The 17535-nt window shown below is 42.3% G+C and overlaps 2 protein-coding genes across 5 annotated transcripts in view; both read left to right on the forward strand.

Moving 5' to 3' along the window:
* The window catches only part of CLEC16A (C-type lectin domain containing 16A), a 142904-nt gene extending 125727 nt beyond the window's left edge, over positions 1 to 17177 (forward strand). For 2 of the 4 annotated variants that reach the window (XR_008439679.1, XR_008439683.1), the window contains 2 exons: positions 10513 to 10707; positions 17091 to 17177. The gene's annotated coding sequence lies outside the window, so the exon portion shown is untranslated. Of the gene's footprint in view, positions 1 to 10512; positions 10708 to 12657; positions 12695 to 17090 lie in introns of those variants that run through there. The other 2 variants (XR_008439680.1, XR_008439681.1) reach the window with 2 other exon arrangements.
* On the forward strand, positions 16254 to 17496 carry RMI2 (RecQ mediated genome instability 2). Its single transcript, XM_053992506.1, has 2 exons — positions 16254 to 16536; positions 17091 to 17496. Exons 1-2 carry the CDS (start codon positions 16269 to 16271, stop codon positions 17237 to 17239), a joined length of 417 nt encoding a protein of 138 aa, XP_053848481.1. The 5' UTR covers positions 16254 to 16268; the 3' UTR covers positions 17240 to 17496.
* The last annotated feature ends 39 nt before the right edge of the window (positions 17497 to 17535 follow it).

Consider the following 17535-nt stretch of genomic DNA (forward strand, 5'->3'; position numbering starts at 1 on the left):
GAGCCCATCACTCTTCCACAGAATCGTTACCCCATTTCCTCTTCTGTCTTCCTAATTAGGAGTTTGCACTTCAGTAGAGCACATACCACAGCCTTCCCGCCATCCTGTACCCTGGTACACACACCATGCTGATGGTACATGGTTACAAAGCCAAGAACTGAAAAACTGGGCAATATCAGATTTATATTTGCATATGCAACCTGAAATCTGCCCACTTACGCCTGTGTGCACTGACTGACACAGGGGTGCTGGGGAAATGTGTGATCTCAGCTCTCACAAAACTAGGACAGAATTGGCAGGAAACCCAAGGAAGGCCCTGTCTCAATTTTAAGGGCTGGAATTTGCCATTAGATTTTTTAAATACAGTTTCCTATAGATAATTCTGTGTTCTACAAAGAAGGAACTTTGCTAGCATTCCAGAACAGTTTTTTTTAATACAAACTTACTGTTGATTTAGTTATGTTAATAGCCAAAAAGATAATGTGCTGCACGTGGGAGTGCAGGACTTTCTCAGGTGCTGAATGTGGAAATCACTGAGTTGAAGCAGGATAGTCTGGCAGAACTGAGGTTCCCCCTGCTTTTCTGGACCTTGGAACTCCTGCTTTACTTAAAATTAATCACAAGACACCAGAAGTGTTCAGATTTTGAAGGTAAGTGCTTTTGTGCTACTGCATCTGTCTGTGCTCACAAGGCACACACTGCCAGTGTGCTGGTTTCTAAACAGAGCTGAGCATCTGTGAAGGTCAGGGATGACTCAAACAAATCTGAGTGGATGGAGAGAAGGAGGCAGAAGGGGCAGTATTTCTTCCATCCGAAGTGAACGTATTGAAACCTCATGAAAACCAACACTAAACATATGAGTCCTTTTGGAAAGTGCCTCTGTGCAACTGCATCCACAACATGTAGAATGATAAAATCATCTCCCGAGCTGAGTCGAATGGCAGAGCTGAAGGAGAGCTCTAAATAAAGTGGTAGGCGGTTTCCTGCTAAAACTCCCCTGCATGTCCAAGAACCCACTGTGACTCAGCCATTGCAGTCACTGGGAACTCAGCACAGACACCCTTTTCTACTTGGGTGGTTTTACTTCTCTTTTTGCACCATACCAAGAGGGGCTCCATTCATCCCTGGAGGAATCGAACTGACAAATATGACCCATTACTTTTTACTGTCTTAAGGTAATCATCTCAGAGTAGACCCAACAGGACTGTTCAGACTTCTTGTCTGGTTAGTAGTGACCCCACCCACACCTGCAAAATGATGTATCTGCTTGGATTTTTCACGTGAAAGTTCTTACAGCTTATATTCACATACTTTTACTGGGCTCTTACATGTATCTCTCGATAGCCAAAAAATCAAACTTTTCTTGCTTTCATTTCATGTGCAAGAATACTCAGAAATTACCTTTTTTCTTTTTTTTAAGAGTATATGTGTAAATATGCTGAATAGGAGACAATTACATATTTGTTTACAATACATTTTCCAATGTACCTGCTGTTCCTTCAAAGAATTAACACTTATGGAAAGATGAACTGAGCTGGAAGAATCCCATATTAAAGTAACAGCAGTAGCAATGTCTAGTAGCTTTTAGATCAGCAGCATTCATTCTCACTTGCACTAGAATATTTTATGCCTGAAGCAGTCAGATGTCATTTTACTCCTCTGGGCTCGTGGTTTTGGAACATCCTTTGCCATTGAGATAAAGCTTTCCATGGTCAACTTTGAATTTGTACAGACAGTTGCCTTTCTATGTGAAAAGTTCTGTACACACACAGCTTTAAACTTGGCATTGGGAATTAATAAAACAGGTTTGGGAGATCTGCAGGTTTCCATGAACTGACCTAGAACAAGCTGTTCTTTTTCCCTCTTTGTTCATACAATATTTATTATGCTGCTTCTTTCTTTACACTTCTGTTTCTATATTGTCTCTTCTCCCCCACAGTCCATTTCCTTATTTTATTTATTGTACTCCCTCTGTGCTAGTCCCAGCTAACTCCTTATTTGTTTCCTCCATAATAGTGCTGCAACGTTGTCTCATCTGACCTTGCTCTGTGTGAACAATACCTATGGCCCAGGTTTAAAATTTACTCTGCTCCATTTTCTTCTGCTTTCCAGCCCAATGTTATCTAAGTGACCCTTTAATTTCTGTTTAATACCTCTTTTAGTTTCAAGAGCTAGTCTGCCTTTTGCTTTCTTTCTTTATGTTACATTAAGTATAGTTTGTACAGGGCTTTATTTTTTTTCCTTCTGAGAATTGTCTACTTTCTCCAGAGTTTTCAGTTTGGCATCTGAAGGTTATCTGTGGTTCCTTGTTAATGAACTTCATTTCTGGGAAGTTCAGCCTCCTTGTATTTTGACTCAAGTCATTAACATCAAAGTACATTCTTCTTTTTCTTTCAAATTCCTATAACTGCCCACTTTTCTTCTCTCTTCTCTTCCCCAATCCCCTCCAGTGCCCCCCACATCAGTGCTCTGCAGACCTTACCAACGCTGATACTCAGTTGCTTTCCCTCAGCCAAGTCCTCCCATGCTGCCCTCACGGAGGTGAATGACGAGGACTTGGTGTGTTTTGCAACCCTCCCATCTGAAAAGCAGGACTCAGGGTTTTCCCAAGTGCACCTGAGGAGGAGATACCCGAGGAGCTGGGGCCAGGAAGGAACTCAGATTATTGCAGAGGCCAGAGGGAGCTGAGGGTTGGCAGGCACTGGGGACCTGCCACTGGAGAAGTGGGGTGAGGGACGCAAAGGTCACCAGGTCCAAAGACAGGGGGAGCTGACTTCAGTGGGTGGAAGTGCTGGAGATGTGGCATGGATGAGGGGACTCAAAGGCAGGAGGGGCTAGGGCTCACCATCTTTCAGAGCTGGTGCCATCAACTGGGACTCTGGCGTGGGGACCTAGGATACACAGTGACCTGCCCCATCCTCCTTCCTCCCAATGAACTGCCCTAACCCCCTTTTTCTTCTACCAGAAATACCAGAAATAGTGTTAGTACACAGTACATCCACTTCCAAATAGGAGGTTTAGTAGACAACCTGATCACTGTGATATCCACACTAAATGATAATTTTATTTCACCAGGTGACCAGAACTCTCCTCTTCCTCCTCCTCTTCCTCCCCTGCATACTCTTTATTTTAAGTATAGTACTTAGGGAAAATTATGGGGCTACGTGGGTGGTGCCCCACAAACAGAGTGGGTGTTGAGATCCTGCCTTCTGAGAAGAGCTCACCAGAATGACCAGTGAGGGCAGTGAGTGGGCAGAGCCCAGTGCTGGGAGTGCTGCACCTCCCAGCATCCTGCAAGGTGATTGCTGCCTGTGGCTGTGACAGCACAGCCTGTGCCCACGTCAGAGAGGGAAAGTGCTAAGTGCTGCACCCTTACTGGTCATGGTGAGTCATTTGCACCTTTTGCTACATCTGGCATGAATTTCATTTTGAGTTACTCCTGTGCATCATTTTCAATATTTCCTTCATCAGAAGCTGGAGCCACAGAGGTGAAATTACATTTACCAGAATCTGTCATTAAAACTGACAGCTGGTTCTCATTAGAAGTAAAAGAATGAGGCTTTGAACAGTTCTAAACAGTGCCATTTTCAAGTAGTTGCATGTGGAGTAAGACTGCTCATCAGAAATAATAAACAGAATATAATCCCAGGTATTCAAATGCACCTGCCTGTACTTTTGCCCTATTAGAGTTGAAATCAAGCAAGACTAGCAAGCCTGTTTTAATTTAAAGGGAAATTTGTGTCATTCTTTTGTCTTTATATAACACTGTGTGCAACTTAACACTAAGCATTAGCTTCAGATGGGCTTTTGTACCACCTTGGATTACATCCACAGTTTTGGTCTCATCCATATTGTGAGGTTGCCAGTGTCTCTTTTGGCCATCCAGATTTATGTCAATTGTTTAAGGCCTCAAATAACTGTACTATAAGCTCCTGGACTACTCAGAGGACATGCTCTGCTTTCAAATGCACACCTTTGTTGTGGCTTGGAAAACTTTCCACCAGGACTTTTCCTTAGTGCCTTCTCTGTTTTTTTCTTGTGGATGTATTGAAGTATTTTACAGGGACATATTTAACAGGAACTTGGACTCAGTTTTTCAAAGGAATTAGGAGCAAAACCTTCTTTATTTGCACACTGCCAGTCAGGTATAACTGCAAGGACTTTCTGCTGAAATAGAAAAGCCACACTGAGAAATAAGGCAAACCAAGATAGCTAGAAAAACACTCACTGGAACTGTGTCTGTTTATATTTAAATCTCCTGTTTGGAGGAAGTTCTGTTTTTACCTATAATACTACACAAGTTCCTACAAAAGTCAGTTCAATGTTAGTATTACTCAATTTCTGAAGAAATAATTTGGTTTTGTGTTTAGAAAACTTACTGCCAAGCCCCCTCTGCTGGAGGTAAAAACTATGTGTTCATCCCTACATGCTGAAGACATCTAGTAAAAACATTCCAGCTTATTATTGTGCAAGTAATTACAGGCTCAGAGTTCACAAGATCTTTACTACTTTTCTATTATTAGCTATAATTATCTGTCATAAATTGTGCTTTAGAGAAGAGTCTGAATGATTACTGCAAATTTGTTCAAATTATTCCATCTGAATGATTCAGTGTGTTGAAAATTCATCTTCTCAATTGATTCTTTTATCATCCAAGTTATTTTCAGTAGTGTCCACCCTCTTCATCCCCCTGCTGTATCTCGTATGTATTATTTACATCCTTTGTCAGCAATCATTACACACTGTTAAAGTGAACTCACATAATACAGCAAACAGAAAGAGTTTGACAGCAAGAAGCCCACATGCTTTTCCAAGGCAATTCAAACTGCAAAGAGGTGCTTGTCTTTCTGACTGCTCTGCTTGTCTCTCAAGTGTGACAAGAGCAGGTCACTGGGTGAAAGACAAGATGATGTGCTGGTTAAACCACACTTGTCATTTGCGTATGACAAACCTTTTTGCAAGGACCAGCTTTACACTTACAGATCAGGAAACAGGCACAGCAAGGAAAGACAATCCAATAGCTTCAGCATTGAATGAGGACATGGATTTCAGCCCTGCTCTGAAACACATTGTCTGGTGAACTTGTTCTAGTTAAGCAGACTAAAAGCCAGAAAAGAAGTGTGTCACAACATTGAGCATTGCCCAAGAAAAGTTGGAGGTTTCTGAGACAAAGTGCTGGACCTGTTTATGGTCCTCTGTGGTGTACATTGACAGCACTGAGTTTCTTTGAAAGGAGATCCAAAGCAGCCAGCGTGCCATGCAAGCAGCCAGTAAAGAACTATTGCCTACAGAGCTGAAGCTTTTCGCCCCTTGAAACTGTTCAAAAATCGGTCTCTGAAGAAAGGCAGTCTTTTAAAAATGGAGCAAGCCAAGAGAGCATTGCTGGGGCAGCTGATTTGTGTACTTAGATCTCCTCAGAATGTGGAAAAGTGAGACTTGTGTCCCTGCTTGGGAGGGCAGTCAAACTTCAGTTTCTCCCTTTTCTTGCAGTTGTCCTAACAAGTAAGTAGCTGTTTCCTCTCACTGAGAGTGAATGAGGAGTATTTGTTAATATTTGGGAACGTAACATCTACAGCAACCACTTGTGGCTGGGAAACACTGGATTCTGGTAACCCCTCTGAGTGCTGTTAACTTACTGCACATTAATCAGTTATTAGATAAGCTACTTAAGTGGCATTGAAGAAGTCAGTGGCTCACCTCTGTTAAATCAAAGCCCCAACCTGCAGGCCTAAAGGCAAGGCCCATTCTTTCTGTAGGTCAGTGGCTCTTGAAAGCCTTTCTGTGAACTAAAGCAAGTTCACAGGAAGACCAGAGAATGTTTTCTTCTATGGGTTTGTAGTGTGAGGTCCTAATTTCAAAATAAGCTTGAGAAGAATGTCCTTGAGTCAATGCCAGGGAGAGGTTTGAGCCTGATTCCCCAAACTGAATCCTGAAGCACCCACATTCCTACAAAAGATCTCACTAGTAAACTGCTGGATAAAACTGAGGAGGTTGAAAAAATAATGATACCCCTTTAAGAAAGTGTCTCTAATGAAGTCTCTGAAGGGATGAGAAATACTTCAAGCCTCTATTATTAGATTCTGTTTGAAAAAATAGTGACAATTGTTCCATAAACTCAAACTAGCAACACTGGGGGAAGAAAAACCATACTGAATTGGTGTTCTATGTTAAAAAACATTCTTTAAAAAATGCAATTGTATTCCAGATGAAAACATGAACTAATTAACGTTTCCTAGAATATACTCTAAGTACAACATGTGAGGTTAAATTACTATTCAGCCTTAGCTGTAGTAGCCAAAAAATGTTAGAGTTAACAACAGGTTTGGACCAGAAAGAACTAGACCTGAGTTCTAGGGAAATTAGAAGACCCAGCCCATCTTTGGAAACTGATGCCCAGCAGGGCAGAGGGTTAAAAACAAGTAGTCTCAGTTCTCCTGTATGCAACATTTTGTGACTATGCAACATTTCCTGGCCGATGAAATGCAGCTGCAGTACCTCCCAGGTGCAAGTCATCTGTTGCTTTATAATTTCAATGCAATAAAGAGTTCCCTTTCCTTCTGACTGAGAAGGTTTTATTGCAGGGTCTGTGTACAGTGAAGGAAGAAGACAGGAAGGGAGGTGGGAAAAGGTATCAGGAAGTGCTTCTGTCCAAGCAGTAGGTAACCAGAGTCAGCTCTGCAACTGGAGGAGCACCATCTCACTGAGGCACTTGGACATGCTGAAGTACACTTCAGAGTTTCTAGGTCTGCAGTCTAGGGGTCTCATCCCACCTTCACAGGACTCTTGTACTTGTATGATCAGAGCTAACCTGCTTCCAGAGGCCAAACTGTGCCCAGCCAAGCTGTAGCAGTTAGCAGAAGTACTTGAAAAATAGGCAGAAGTTCCCTCCTGCCACTCAGTGGGATGTAGGCCAGGGACTGACCCAGGATACAACTTGTTTTTTTCCAGAGGCCTTTTCATACAGAGCCTGTTTATTTCTTACCATCTGAAACGCACAGTCTGCCCATTTAGGCAGAGCTGCAACGTGAAGATACAATGTGAGAGCTATGGAGCTAAGGCATTACATATCCAGACATTTATAGACAATACAAATATGTAAATGAAAATGAAAAGCAGCAAATGAAAACCATGATGGAAACTTGTTCTTCAGTATGAGCTCGCAAGAGAGAGCTACCAGGAAAGATGAAAGCATTGCTCCTAAGGCATATATCTGTAACTTTTCTGATGAAATAATAAACAAATACACTCTTTCCTACTCATGTACCAGGAATTTAACCAAGCTTAGTCTAAGATTACAGACTATAAACTATAATCTGAGGACATTGTAAAACATGAAAAATGCTTGGAATTCAAGGACAGAAAGTTTTACCATAGTTTATGAGTAAGAATTTCATGGCACTGCTCCTTTTATGACAAGTACTCTTTATAAATGTTATCAGTTCACAACACTCCACAGCTGTGTGATGGAAATTGCAGAAGTACTGGTGGAGCTTTACTGCTTTACATCTGGGAAATGCAGCCTTTAGAAGGAAATGCATCTATCTATTGTACAGATCAAAAGATGAATGAGAAAGATTCTCCAGTTACTTTCAGTTCTGTTTTCTTTGGCTGGAATTTTTGTTTCCCCCAGACAATCATGTGTCCAGCCAGAACCCAGGGTAGTGCAATAACATTTCTAAGAAACAGAAGGGAAAGTTGCCACAAGCAAAAGGGACATTCACCAAACACTGCCAGTTTTGAGTAAAATGTGGCACTATTTAAATGAACACTCCTGTGACTGTAAACTTCAGAGATTTTCTTAATAAAGACTGTTCATCCCAGCCTTGATTTTGGAAGTTGCTAGTGACCATTACTCAGGTTGATACCACAGGAGGCCTGAAGTGTGTAGCATTTTTCAGAAGGCACTGTGTACCCATCAAAACAGGAAATGCACCCTTCAGTCAGAAGAATCAGTGATTGATACTGAGCAGCATTGGTTTTATGAGCAGTATATACTGTTATTTAACTGAGCCAGCCAAAGTGGTTTGTGAACTATCCACATTATGTATTCTGAATCTAACCTACATACCTGAATGCCTAATTTTTCCGGGCAGGGAAGAGCAGTGGAACTGGACAGTGATTGGAGCAAGCCCAGTTGCATTTGCAAAATGTCTGCCCAAAGGTATTAATTCCTTCATCAGTATGTTTAACTGCTGTTCACAAACCTGAATGGACATAAAAAAGGGGCCTGAAGAATATTTTTGCTATCCCCAGACACTCACTCAAGTATTTCATTTGCTAGAAATGAATGTAAAACTGATTCCATTAAATGGCAGGATGAAAGCAGTAGTGAGTGTGCTTCAGCCTCCTTAGCTCCACTAGTGAGTGCTGGAAGCTCTTGTGGTCTGCAGTGGACTGAAACACCACTGAATTCTCAGCAGAGGAAGACCCAGAGGTACCAGAATGCAAATAAACCAGTGGTCTGTGTCAAACAGTAGAGTCAACTGTTCAAGTCTCCTTCTGCCTTAAAAATCTATGAAAACAACAAAAATGAAAATGCCTAACCCACATCTTGTGGTTATTAGTAATCATGGTATTATTTTATAGGTCTAGATAACGTATTGGCAAACCAGAGATCTGTAGGTAAGAAAAAAACTTGCACGTGCCTTTCACTTTCACCCAACACGATTTCTCATAAATGAAGCTGTAACCGGCAGTGGAGCCCAAGATCTGCCAAGCTTTGCCTTGCAAATCCAAGGTCATGTGTTGCCTTTTTCCGTTCTCAAGTGTCTATTGTCTGATATTCATAGGTGTTCAAATTGTAGCAGAGCTACAGCTCTTCAAATGCTCCTGTGTAAAATTTGAAATTACTTGAATATAAATGCTTGATATTTGGAACATCAAAACTCCAAAGGTGCAACCAAAAATGTGCACACAGTGTCTGCACAGACACTCTGTGACATTTGCATGAGTCTGAGGCACCATCTGCACTGAACTGATGTCTCCTGGTTGGCTCTTACAGTATTGACAGTTTCTATTTTGAACAAACAAGCACTGATGGCTTTTGCAATAGAGTGCACTACTGCAAGTCTGGTTTTGTGGGCTTGTCAGGTTTTGAAAATAAGGTGTACTTGGTCTGCATTTATCATTTATTGCTGCTTTTCATGACAAGCTGAAAGCTTGCTAAGTTTTTGGCTTCAATGTATTTGGATCCCTCAAGATTCATTTTTTTGGTTGCATTTGAATTTCAAGTCCAAGTTTTGTTGTTTAGTTTGGACGGCTGCCCTATATAAAGCTACACTCAGAAACAGCCATTGTGTTGCACACTATAGGCCATCTTCTAGCCTTCTATAAAAATCAAATATTTTCACATGAATCATTAGTAAATATTTAAATATATTCAGGTAGATAAATGTTCTTACATTTGCCTCACTGTAGACTTCACACAACCTTTAGTTTAGTAGAAAGGTCAGCTTATCTCTACATAAAAAGTTATATTAATATTTCTCCTTGAAGTAGATCCTTTTCACAGTTTCTTTCTATGTTCCTCTGATTTGTGTTGTTTTCCTGTTTAGTTCATAACATGAAGTTCTAAAGTCTCACTGGAGGAGCTGATTAAAATCTTGGAGCACCAGTACTTACTTTGGAGCAGGTGTATTTACCTTCACAAAAGCTGAGTACTGAGATGCTCATGGATCAAGTTGCCAGTGATGGCTGTTCAATACAGCAAATGCCAGCAATAAAACTCTGACCTTCATTCCATTAAATTCATATTTGACCTTGCATATTCTGGGCTTAGTGGGAAGAGATGGGTCTAAATTAGAGAGTTTCAGCATAGTGGTTAACATAAAGTGCTGTACAAACTACCAACTAAAACCTGTGATTAAGATTACTTAAACCAAGAGGTGGAGGCAGTTTGTGACATTTTAATGTCAAATTGTATTTTAAAACACAACATTTCCATATGGCTTGTAGAGGTCTTTCTAAAATGAAATGATGAGATGTCTTCCCATTGGTTCATGCAGTCTTGTGTCTTTTGACTTTTTAAATAAATAAATAACCCAAAGAATGTGAAAATATACTTCATCAATTATACACTGTTTTATACATTATACACAGTGTTCTGATTTAGGAGGAACTCTCTGATTTAACATGACATTTTATATCTTCTCCTAGACCTATTAAAAGGTAAGTAGGCCTTGTACATCCATATATTAATGTGACTTCCATCTAAAATTATTGCTATTAACATGCCATTGAATTCATTCATTCATTTCACTCATGCCAATAGTTGGGGAGCAGGCTGCTATTTGTAGGGGCTATGGCAATAAATGCATTCTGCATCCAGGCTTGTAAGTACTTCTGGGTTTGAATCTTGCCTTACAGAATGCACACCATAATAAGAAACCGGAAACTCAAGCTTCTTTAGGTCCCAGTCCACCTATGTGCACAAAACCATATAAATTGTTGAGCAGCTTCAAACAAAGTTTCACTGCTGTTGATTTCCTCTTTATATTGTTTTTGCTTTTTCAGTCATTCAGCTGTTTGTTTTGAATCCATGTCTGGTGTCCCCCTGCAGAGCAGCACAAAGCCAGCTGTTCCTCCAGCTGTGATTTTTGCTTTTTCTTTCTGAAGTATGAGTTCTGGGGCCTTCCTGCTGAGCTCTTGGCAGCATCCTCCCCTCCAAGGCCATTCCTCTCCTCCTCCAGGTGTTACTGCCAGCACCAGGTGAGTTAGGACACCATTGCTCACAAGCACTTTCTGAAGAAGATGCCAGTGCTGCTTGATGCCCTGTGTCCAGCCCAGGATCCTTTTTGTCTCAATCCCTGGGCAATACATGGACACAGCTTTAGTCACAGCTTCATTGAGAACTAAGTGCAGCCATTTTACACACAGATTCTCTGATCTCAGAGCAAAATTTGGTTAGTTAAGGACAGTCATGACATGTGTCTGAGGTGATACTCCATGGGAATACAGGTAACAAACATTGGCCAAAGCATGGGGAGTAGTGAGGACAGTTCACTTTCACATGAATTATCAGAGATTAGAAACAGCACTCTGGTCTGCTTGGCTGTGCAACCTGCAGCTGCCACCAAGGCTGCTATTAAATGTGTACCCTTGAAGACTCTGCAGAGTAATACTGCACACAGCAACAAAAGTGTAGGCTTTCTCCTCTCTGGCTCCCTGTAGCTTTTGGATGCTCACTTCAAACTTTCCCCTTCAAGTAGCTTGATGCTAACTTCCAAAAGCTTTTTCCTAAATTAATGCATGTGTGTGCTGAATGTGAGATTGGTGTAAAATTCTTGAGTTATTATATTAAAATTCATAATTCCTTTCAATTGTGCTCTAACATTTTATTAACTTGAAATTACCTTGATTGGTGGTGCTGTAGCTGTGATGTTTTTTAGTTTTGAACAAGATAAAGTTTGCAGGGAGAGATGGTCTTTTTGACTGGACCTGAGAAAGATCTTGCCTGCATGAAAATTTGATATTAGTGAAAGCCTCTCCCTACTAAGCACCCGAAATTTATTTCATGGATTTTTGAAGAGGCCTTGATTATTACAGAATCCTGCCAATATATGCTCTGGAATGGTTGTAACTTCTCAGCCTTACTGGCTTCTATGTAGATTTATATTTGACAACTCAGACTTTAAGTTTTTGGAAGTAAAATGTCACTCTGCTGCCTACTGTTCTTTAGGAAAATTATTCTTCTGTCACATTGCTGAATGAACTGGAGGCTGACCATGCTAATCAGAGTGTGTTTATGCAAGAGCAGCAGCTGTCAAGGGAAGGCACTGTGATCTGTATTCCCCTACAGTGGTTATAGGGACTCTCCAGTCTTGTTAAGCTTTTGCTAAATATCCAATTCTTTTAAAAAGTGAAACTCAGTCAAAAAGGTGAGTGACTGAAGTCTCCTAGCTACTGGCCCAACTTCAGTGAGGATGAAGATCTAATGTTTTGTATGCCATTCGTTTCCTATTTAAAGAGTTTTTTCTTGTGCAGGAGTTTGAATAAGCCCATCTGGAAGCCAGCTCTGCAGACTATTTCCAGAGCAGCAAACAGTCCTTACTAGTAAAGACTGAATAATTAATTTTTTCTTTAATCATGTTATAGTCCTATTCCATAGAACACTGATTTATTTAATTTACACGCCAGCATATATATACCATGGCAAGAAACCAACAGGTGACACCCACTTCTGCAGAACACAACTGCAGTTCTGTAAGTATTTCCTCTAAGTATTCTTTGTAAATGAAATGAGTCAGCTAAGCAGGACAGCATTGCCCTTTTCACAGCCTGCAGGCCCCATGGCGGGGATGTGTGGCAAGTGACAGGAACTGAGTAAGTCCGCACGCCAGTGGGAGCAATGAAATAATTTTTCATGCTAAGGCTGGCTGCACAAGCTGAGGTTTCCCCCCCACTCTCTGAGGAGATGCTGTTTTTCCTCTCCACATGCTGGGCGCAGCTGGCAGCTCCTGGAAGCTGCAGGAAAGCTCTTGCCATAATCCTCTACAGATTCCACTAAGCATAAGCTCACATGCGATGCAGAGCATCTATATTAGGTTCTCAGGGAAAAAGAGCACTGGGGGGTGCCTTGCTAAAGCTTTAGTTGATGGTATTTGCCACAAAATTAGGTCACCATATCTTAGAGTGACTCCTCTGTCACTCTTTGTGCAGGTTTTGGCTTGACACCATGGGAGAGGCCAGACTCTTGTTGTTGTTGTAAGTAGTGGGGTTCTGATGTCTGTTGCTCACATTTACCTGCCCTAAGTCACATCTAAAATACCACTTATTCAGAGCCACCTCCTAATTAAAACCTTGGCAGGTTGCACCTAGAGTTTTCCTGTTTCAGCCTATGACTTTGCTGGCTCCAGGTCTTTTGAAATTCCTAGTTGAACACAATTTAGTATCCATCTGCCAGACTGCTCTGTCCCAAAGCACAAATTACAAGAAGCTGAAGCTCATGTTAGGGATGTAAATACAACTGACTTCCAGCCCATTAATTCCAACTCATTGATCTATTAATTTCAAATAATTAATTAAAATCAGTGATGATGAGATAGTCTAAAAAAACCCTTGAGGGATGAAGATGTTTTTCCAGACTTCAGTCAGCATGTCCATGCACATTGCATCTTTTATGGAATACAAAACAAACACCAGGAACAACTGAATTTTATATTTTTGTGTTTGTGTCGAATTGTTCTGTGTGCAATGTAAGAAAATAAGTCTAAATTAGGACAGATCTCTTAAAGGTCAAACCTGATACTGTTTGTGCTAAAAGCTATCCTTCAGTGAAGTTTCATATGAATGCCAGGGAAAGGAAAAGTCCTCACTTGCAGAGTAATTATTGCAAAGGATTGTTTTCACCTCTTCCTTCAGTGATGCTGAGCTCCCATGTGCTGCTTCCTTTTTCTGAATGAGGATATGAAAGGCTCAGTCATGTCCTTTTGCAGTTTACTCTGTCTGCGACTGTGGGCAGGCATTGTTGCTGGAGATGCCAGAATAGAGCAGGTGTTGGCCTGCTCCAGTCACATCCTCTGAGTTCTGAATCCTCTGAATGCTCTGAGTTTCTGGGCTGACCAGAGACAAGGGTTTTTTTTATGGATCTGTTTTACGGACATTTCTGGGCCATTCAGACATTTGTGGGCCATTATGATCCATGTATTTTTCAACTGCACATTTTCTGACTGGCAGTCAGCTGTGGAGCTCCCAGCTAGCTCTACTTCTAAAACAAGTGCTTACAAAATATTAAAAATAAAATTAAAGAAAAAAACCTTCATGATTACTTGGATTGCAAATCCTAGAAAAAAAATTAAAAATTTGTTTGAAGTCCATTTCGCAACTTCTCAGCACTAGGAAAGAGAAATAAAATTGAAGAACTGGTTCTATACACATTGGCCAGTGGACTGGAAAGAGGGATTTTTTAAAACTCTTTCGGGTAGAATGAAAGGCTGTAAAAGATAGACTTCCTGGCCAAGGGAAAGAAGGATTTTTCTGCTTCTGTAATATAAGCCTTTTACCAAAATTAGGGAGAGAAGCAGGGAATTGCTTCCATTTTAAGTAGTACTGTCAGAGCACAAAAAGGTCTGAGCTCAACAGAAAATTTCAAGTTGCTGCTTCTTTGGCAATCTCTTTTCACAGAGATCTGGGGTCAAATTCTTTTCTAAGCTCTCTTGGCACCATACCAACAAAACCCTGCCAGTGTAATTGAGGGAGCCCTTGTAACTGAGGGAGCCCTGACTCCTGCTTTCATCGGGACTGTGCTGTCTAGGTGTAACCTGACCTTTTTTCACCCACTGTGACCATCTCATGTGTGTGTCAGCCTGAGGAATAATGTCCTTGAAGATTGCTTTGAAGTGAGGTGCATATTGCAGTAGCAGGCAGGAGATTGATTCCTTCTTTTTTAATCCGTGCAAACCAAAAGTCTCGCATCAAGCGTGCTCTCAAAAAATCTGCTCATGTGTAATCCAGTGTAATTTAGAGCCTGGCAGCCACCAACTCTGTGCCTTTTCCAACTGTGTGCTGAGCTTCCTCTGCTCCCCTTAAATCAGAGGATGATCACTGTGGGGTCACCTCCAGAATAGTCTGCTGAGGCCTCAGTCATTTTCCCTGCAGGTGCAGAATGTGTCTGTGCTGAGCTGCACCAGGTCTTGGGGAAGAGCTTTGCATATAATTCAGCATAACTATGCATTTTACTGAAAGATAAGGATTTTCTGGTTTAGGAAAACAAATCCATTTCTTGATGCAGGTTGCTAGTGCTTTTGCCCTTCTTATAACACTATTTCTTGAAGGCAAATCTTTTAAAAGGGACCTTTTAGTCTCTCCTGAAGATTACACTCTTGTAGGGGTCTTGCCTTGATCTGTAGATTTAATGGCTTAATAAGCATTAGACACTCCTATTATGCAGTAACAAATAGAAATACAATACTTTTATCAATATTTGGCACAATTTTTTTTTAATGTGAAACTAAATATTGATGCTGTCAAGTGACTGCAGCTTAAGGGCATAAATTACAAATATTCTCCTGTGAGCCTTGCTCAAATCATGCATTCATATACAGTAACCATCTAATGTCTTTCTATTCCTGTAAGCTATATGATTTGATTGCCAGATTACATGGTTCTGTATTGTGCTTAGATGTCAGTGTTTTTATTGTTATTACCAATATTATGTTTTATTCTTACTGTAAGTGGTAACAAAAAAATAACTGCTTCCTTACATTATAAAAAGAATACAGTCCCATTTACAGAATGTCTCCAAACAGAAAATGTATTTGGGGAAAAAAAAAAAAAAACTGTATAAATAATTCACAACATGATGGGTGAGTAGGAAAAAAAGGCCTTTTGATGTATTTTGTTACTCAGGACAAAACCGGATTTTTAAAATAAAGTAACTGCCTATTTTAGTGGAGAACAAAAGCTCTTTTAAAGAAGAATGATTGAAGTCAGTGTATTTTTACCCATCGTGCAATTTTGTAGGTAATAGGACTTGTGAAAGTAATGAACCCATCCCTTTGGTTTTCCTGATTATTGTCTTGTTCCATCCTCCTGTTTCTCATTAGCTTATTTCTTGGCTTATTTTTTAAATAAAATGTCAACCCACCCACCCAAAAGAAACCATAACATTTCAGGAATACCAGACTGCAGCAAAGGAAACTAGCCTGTCGGCAATATAAAGACAGTAAATAAATTTGTTAAAGCCTTGGAATTCAAGTTTCCCATCTTAAAACTGCCCATGGTTTCAGTGCATTATGCTCCGGATTTCCCCAGAAGAGCATCCCTGAGAAAATCAGCATGTGCACGTTCCCGTTTTCTCACGAAACCGGAGCTTGGTGAGCACCATGGCCCCGGCCCGCCAAGCAGGGTGGGAGGCCGGGCTGGCTCCAGCAGCAGGCGTGGGGCAGAGCACAGCGGCACCCTCAGCTCGAACCAGACCACCGAGGCACAGCTCACACTGCCTTTTGCACGTAAAGGGGCCGGTCCTGGACTGAAACCAGGTAAAATGACGGCCAGTCAGGCTCTGGGCTGATCCAGGTGAGGGGCGGTGGCTCGTGGGGCTGGCACACGGCGCAGCCGCTGGGCAGCCGAGGCGACGGGGCGGCTGAACCAGCCTGGGCACTGCCTGCGCTCTGCACCCACACAGTGCACGGGCCGCACGTCCCGCAAGGCCTCTCCCATTCCGCGTAGGCCATTCCGCAGCTGCAGCGCTGCCGCCCTTCAGGGCCGGGCCGGGCCGGGCCGGGCGCTTCCCGCCCTCAGCGGCTGCGCGCCCTCAGGCGCCCCTCAGCATGGCCGGGGCGGCGCCGGGGCCGCCGGTGAAGGTGCTGGCGGCGCAGCTGCGGCGGGCGGAGCGCGGCGCGGGCGGGAGCTGGGAGCTGCGGCGGGCGGCGGCGGGCCGGGCCCCGCTGCCCCTGCGGGCCGTGTGGATGCAGGGCACCGTGCTGGAGGTGCAGCGCGGCGCCGAAGGCGGCTCGGCCCGGCTGCAGGACGGCAGCGGCGCCTTCACCGTGCTGGGCGTGGAGCAGGTGCCGCAGGGTCGGCCGTGCCTCAGCGCAGGTACCGCGGGACTGGGGGACCCCCGCGGGCCCCTGCCCGTGCCCGCTCCAGCGTGGTTGGGCACATCCCCTCCGCCCGGCCAGGCCTGGCGGCCGTGCCGGGCCGCGCGCAGGAGGCCCTGAACAAGGAGAGATTCTTCTCCTATTTCTCTTTTCTCTTTCTTTCTTTCTTTCCCTTCTCTCCCCTTCACCAGAACTTCCAGTTCAAATGGAGAACTGTTGGTCTGCAGAATTGCAGAAATTGTGGTACAGAATAGGCACATTGCTTAAAACTTCAGCCTTCTGACCTATCCTCAGTCCATTCACAAAGCAGGACAAATTTGTGTTTCTTTGGCTCTTACGGTATGTGGAAGTGTAGTTAAATAGGTCGTGAAAGTGGCTGTACAGATAATGAAGCCTTTTTCTGAAATTTAGTTCTAAGCAGTCTTTGTTCCTTCAGTTTTCTTACAAGTATCAGCATCTTCAATTTGCACTGTTTACTTGACTTTAATTTGGTTTATGAATTTAAATGATAATACAAAGGTTAATTGAATTTAATCCTTACTTGTTTTTTAGGGAAGTATGTAATGGTGATGGGTGTGGTGCGGTCCTGCAGTCCAGAGCCCATTCTTCGAGCAATAAAGATGACAGATCTCTCTGAAAACCCCATCCATAAGAACATGTGGAACCTTGAAGTGGAGGATTTGCACAGAGTCATCCCCTAATACTTTTACTTTCTGCCTAAAAGAACTGGAAATTTGTTTTCTTTTGCTTTTTGGTGCAGGGCATTGGACTATTCTGTGTAACCACTCCTGGAGTACACCAAAGTGAGAAGTTGGGCTAAGTTAAGCATAGGGACCAGTGCTTATCTGATAATAATCACAGTTCATGTCTCCAGTCGCTTTTTATACCAGCATATCTGAGAAGTGCCTATTTGATGTTTTAATTAAGATGTCCACACTATTAAAAAGGCTGTATGTTTGTTTGTGTGTGTTAGCTGCTGTTTGGGGGAGCATGTGTT

The sequence above is a fragment of the Vidua macroura genome, chromosome 16 (assembly GCF_024509145.1).
Source record: "Vidua macroura isolate BioBank_ID:100142 chromosome 16, ASM2450914v1, whole genome shotgun sequence".
In the NCBI taxonomy this organism is placed as follows: domain Eukaryota; kingdom Metazoa; phylum Chordata; class Aves; order Passeriformes; family Viduidae; genus Vidua; species Vidua macroura.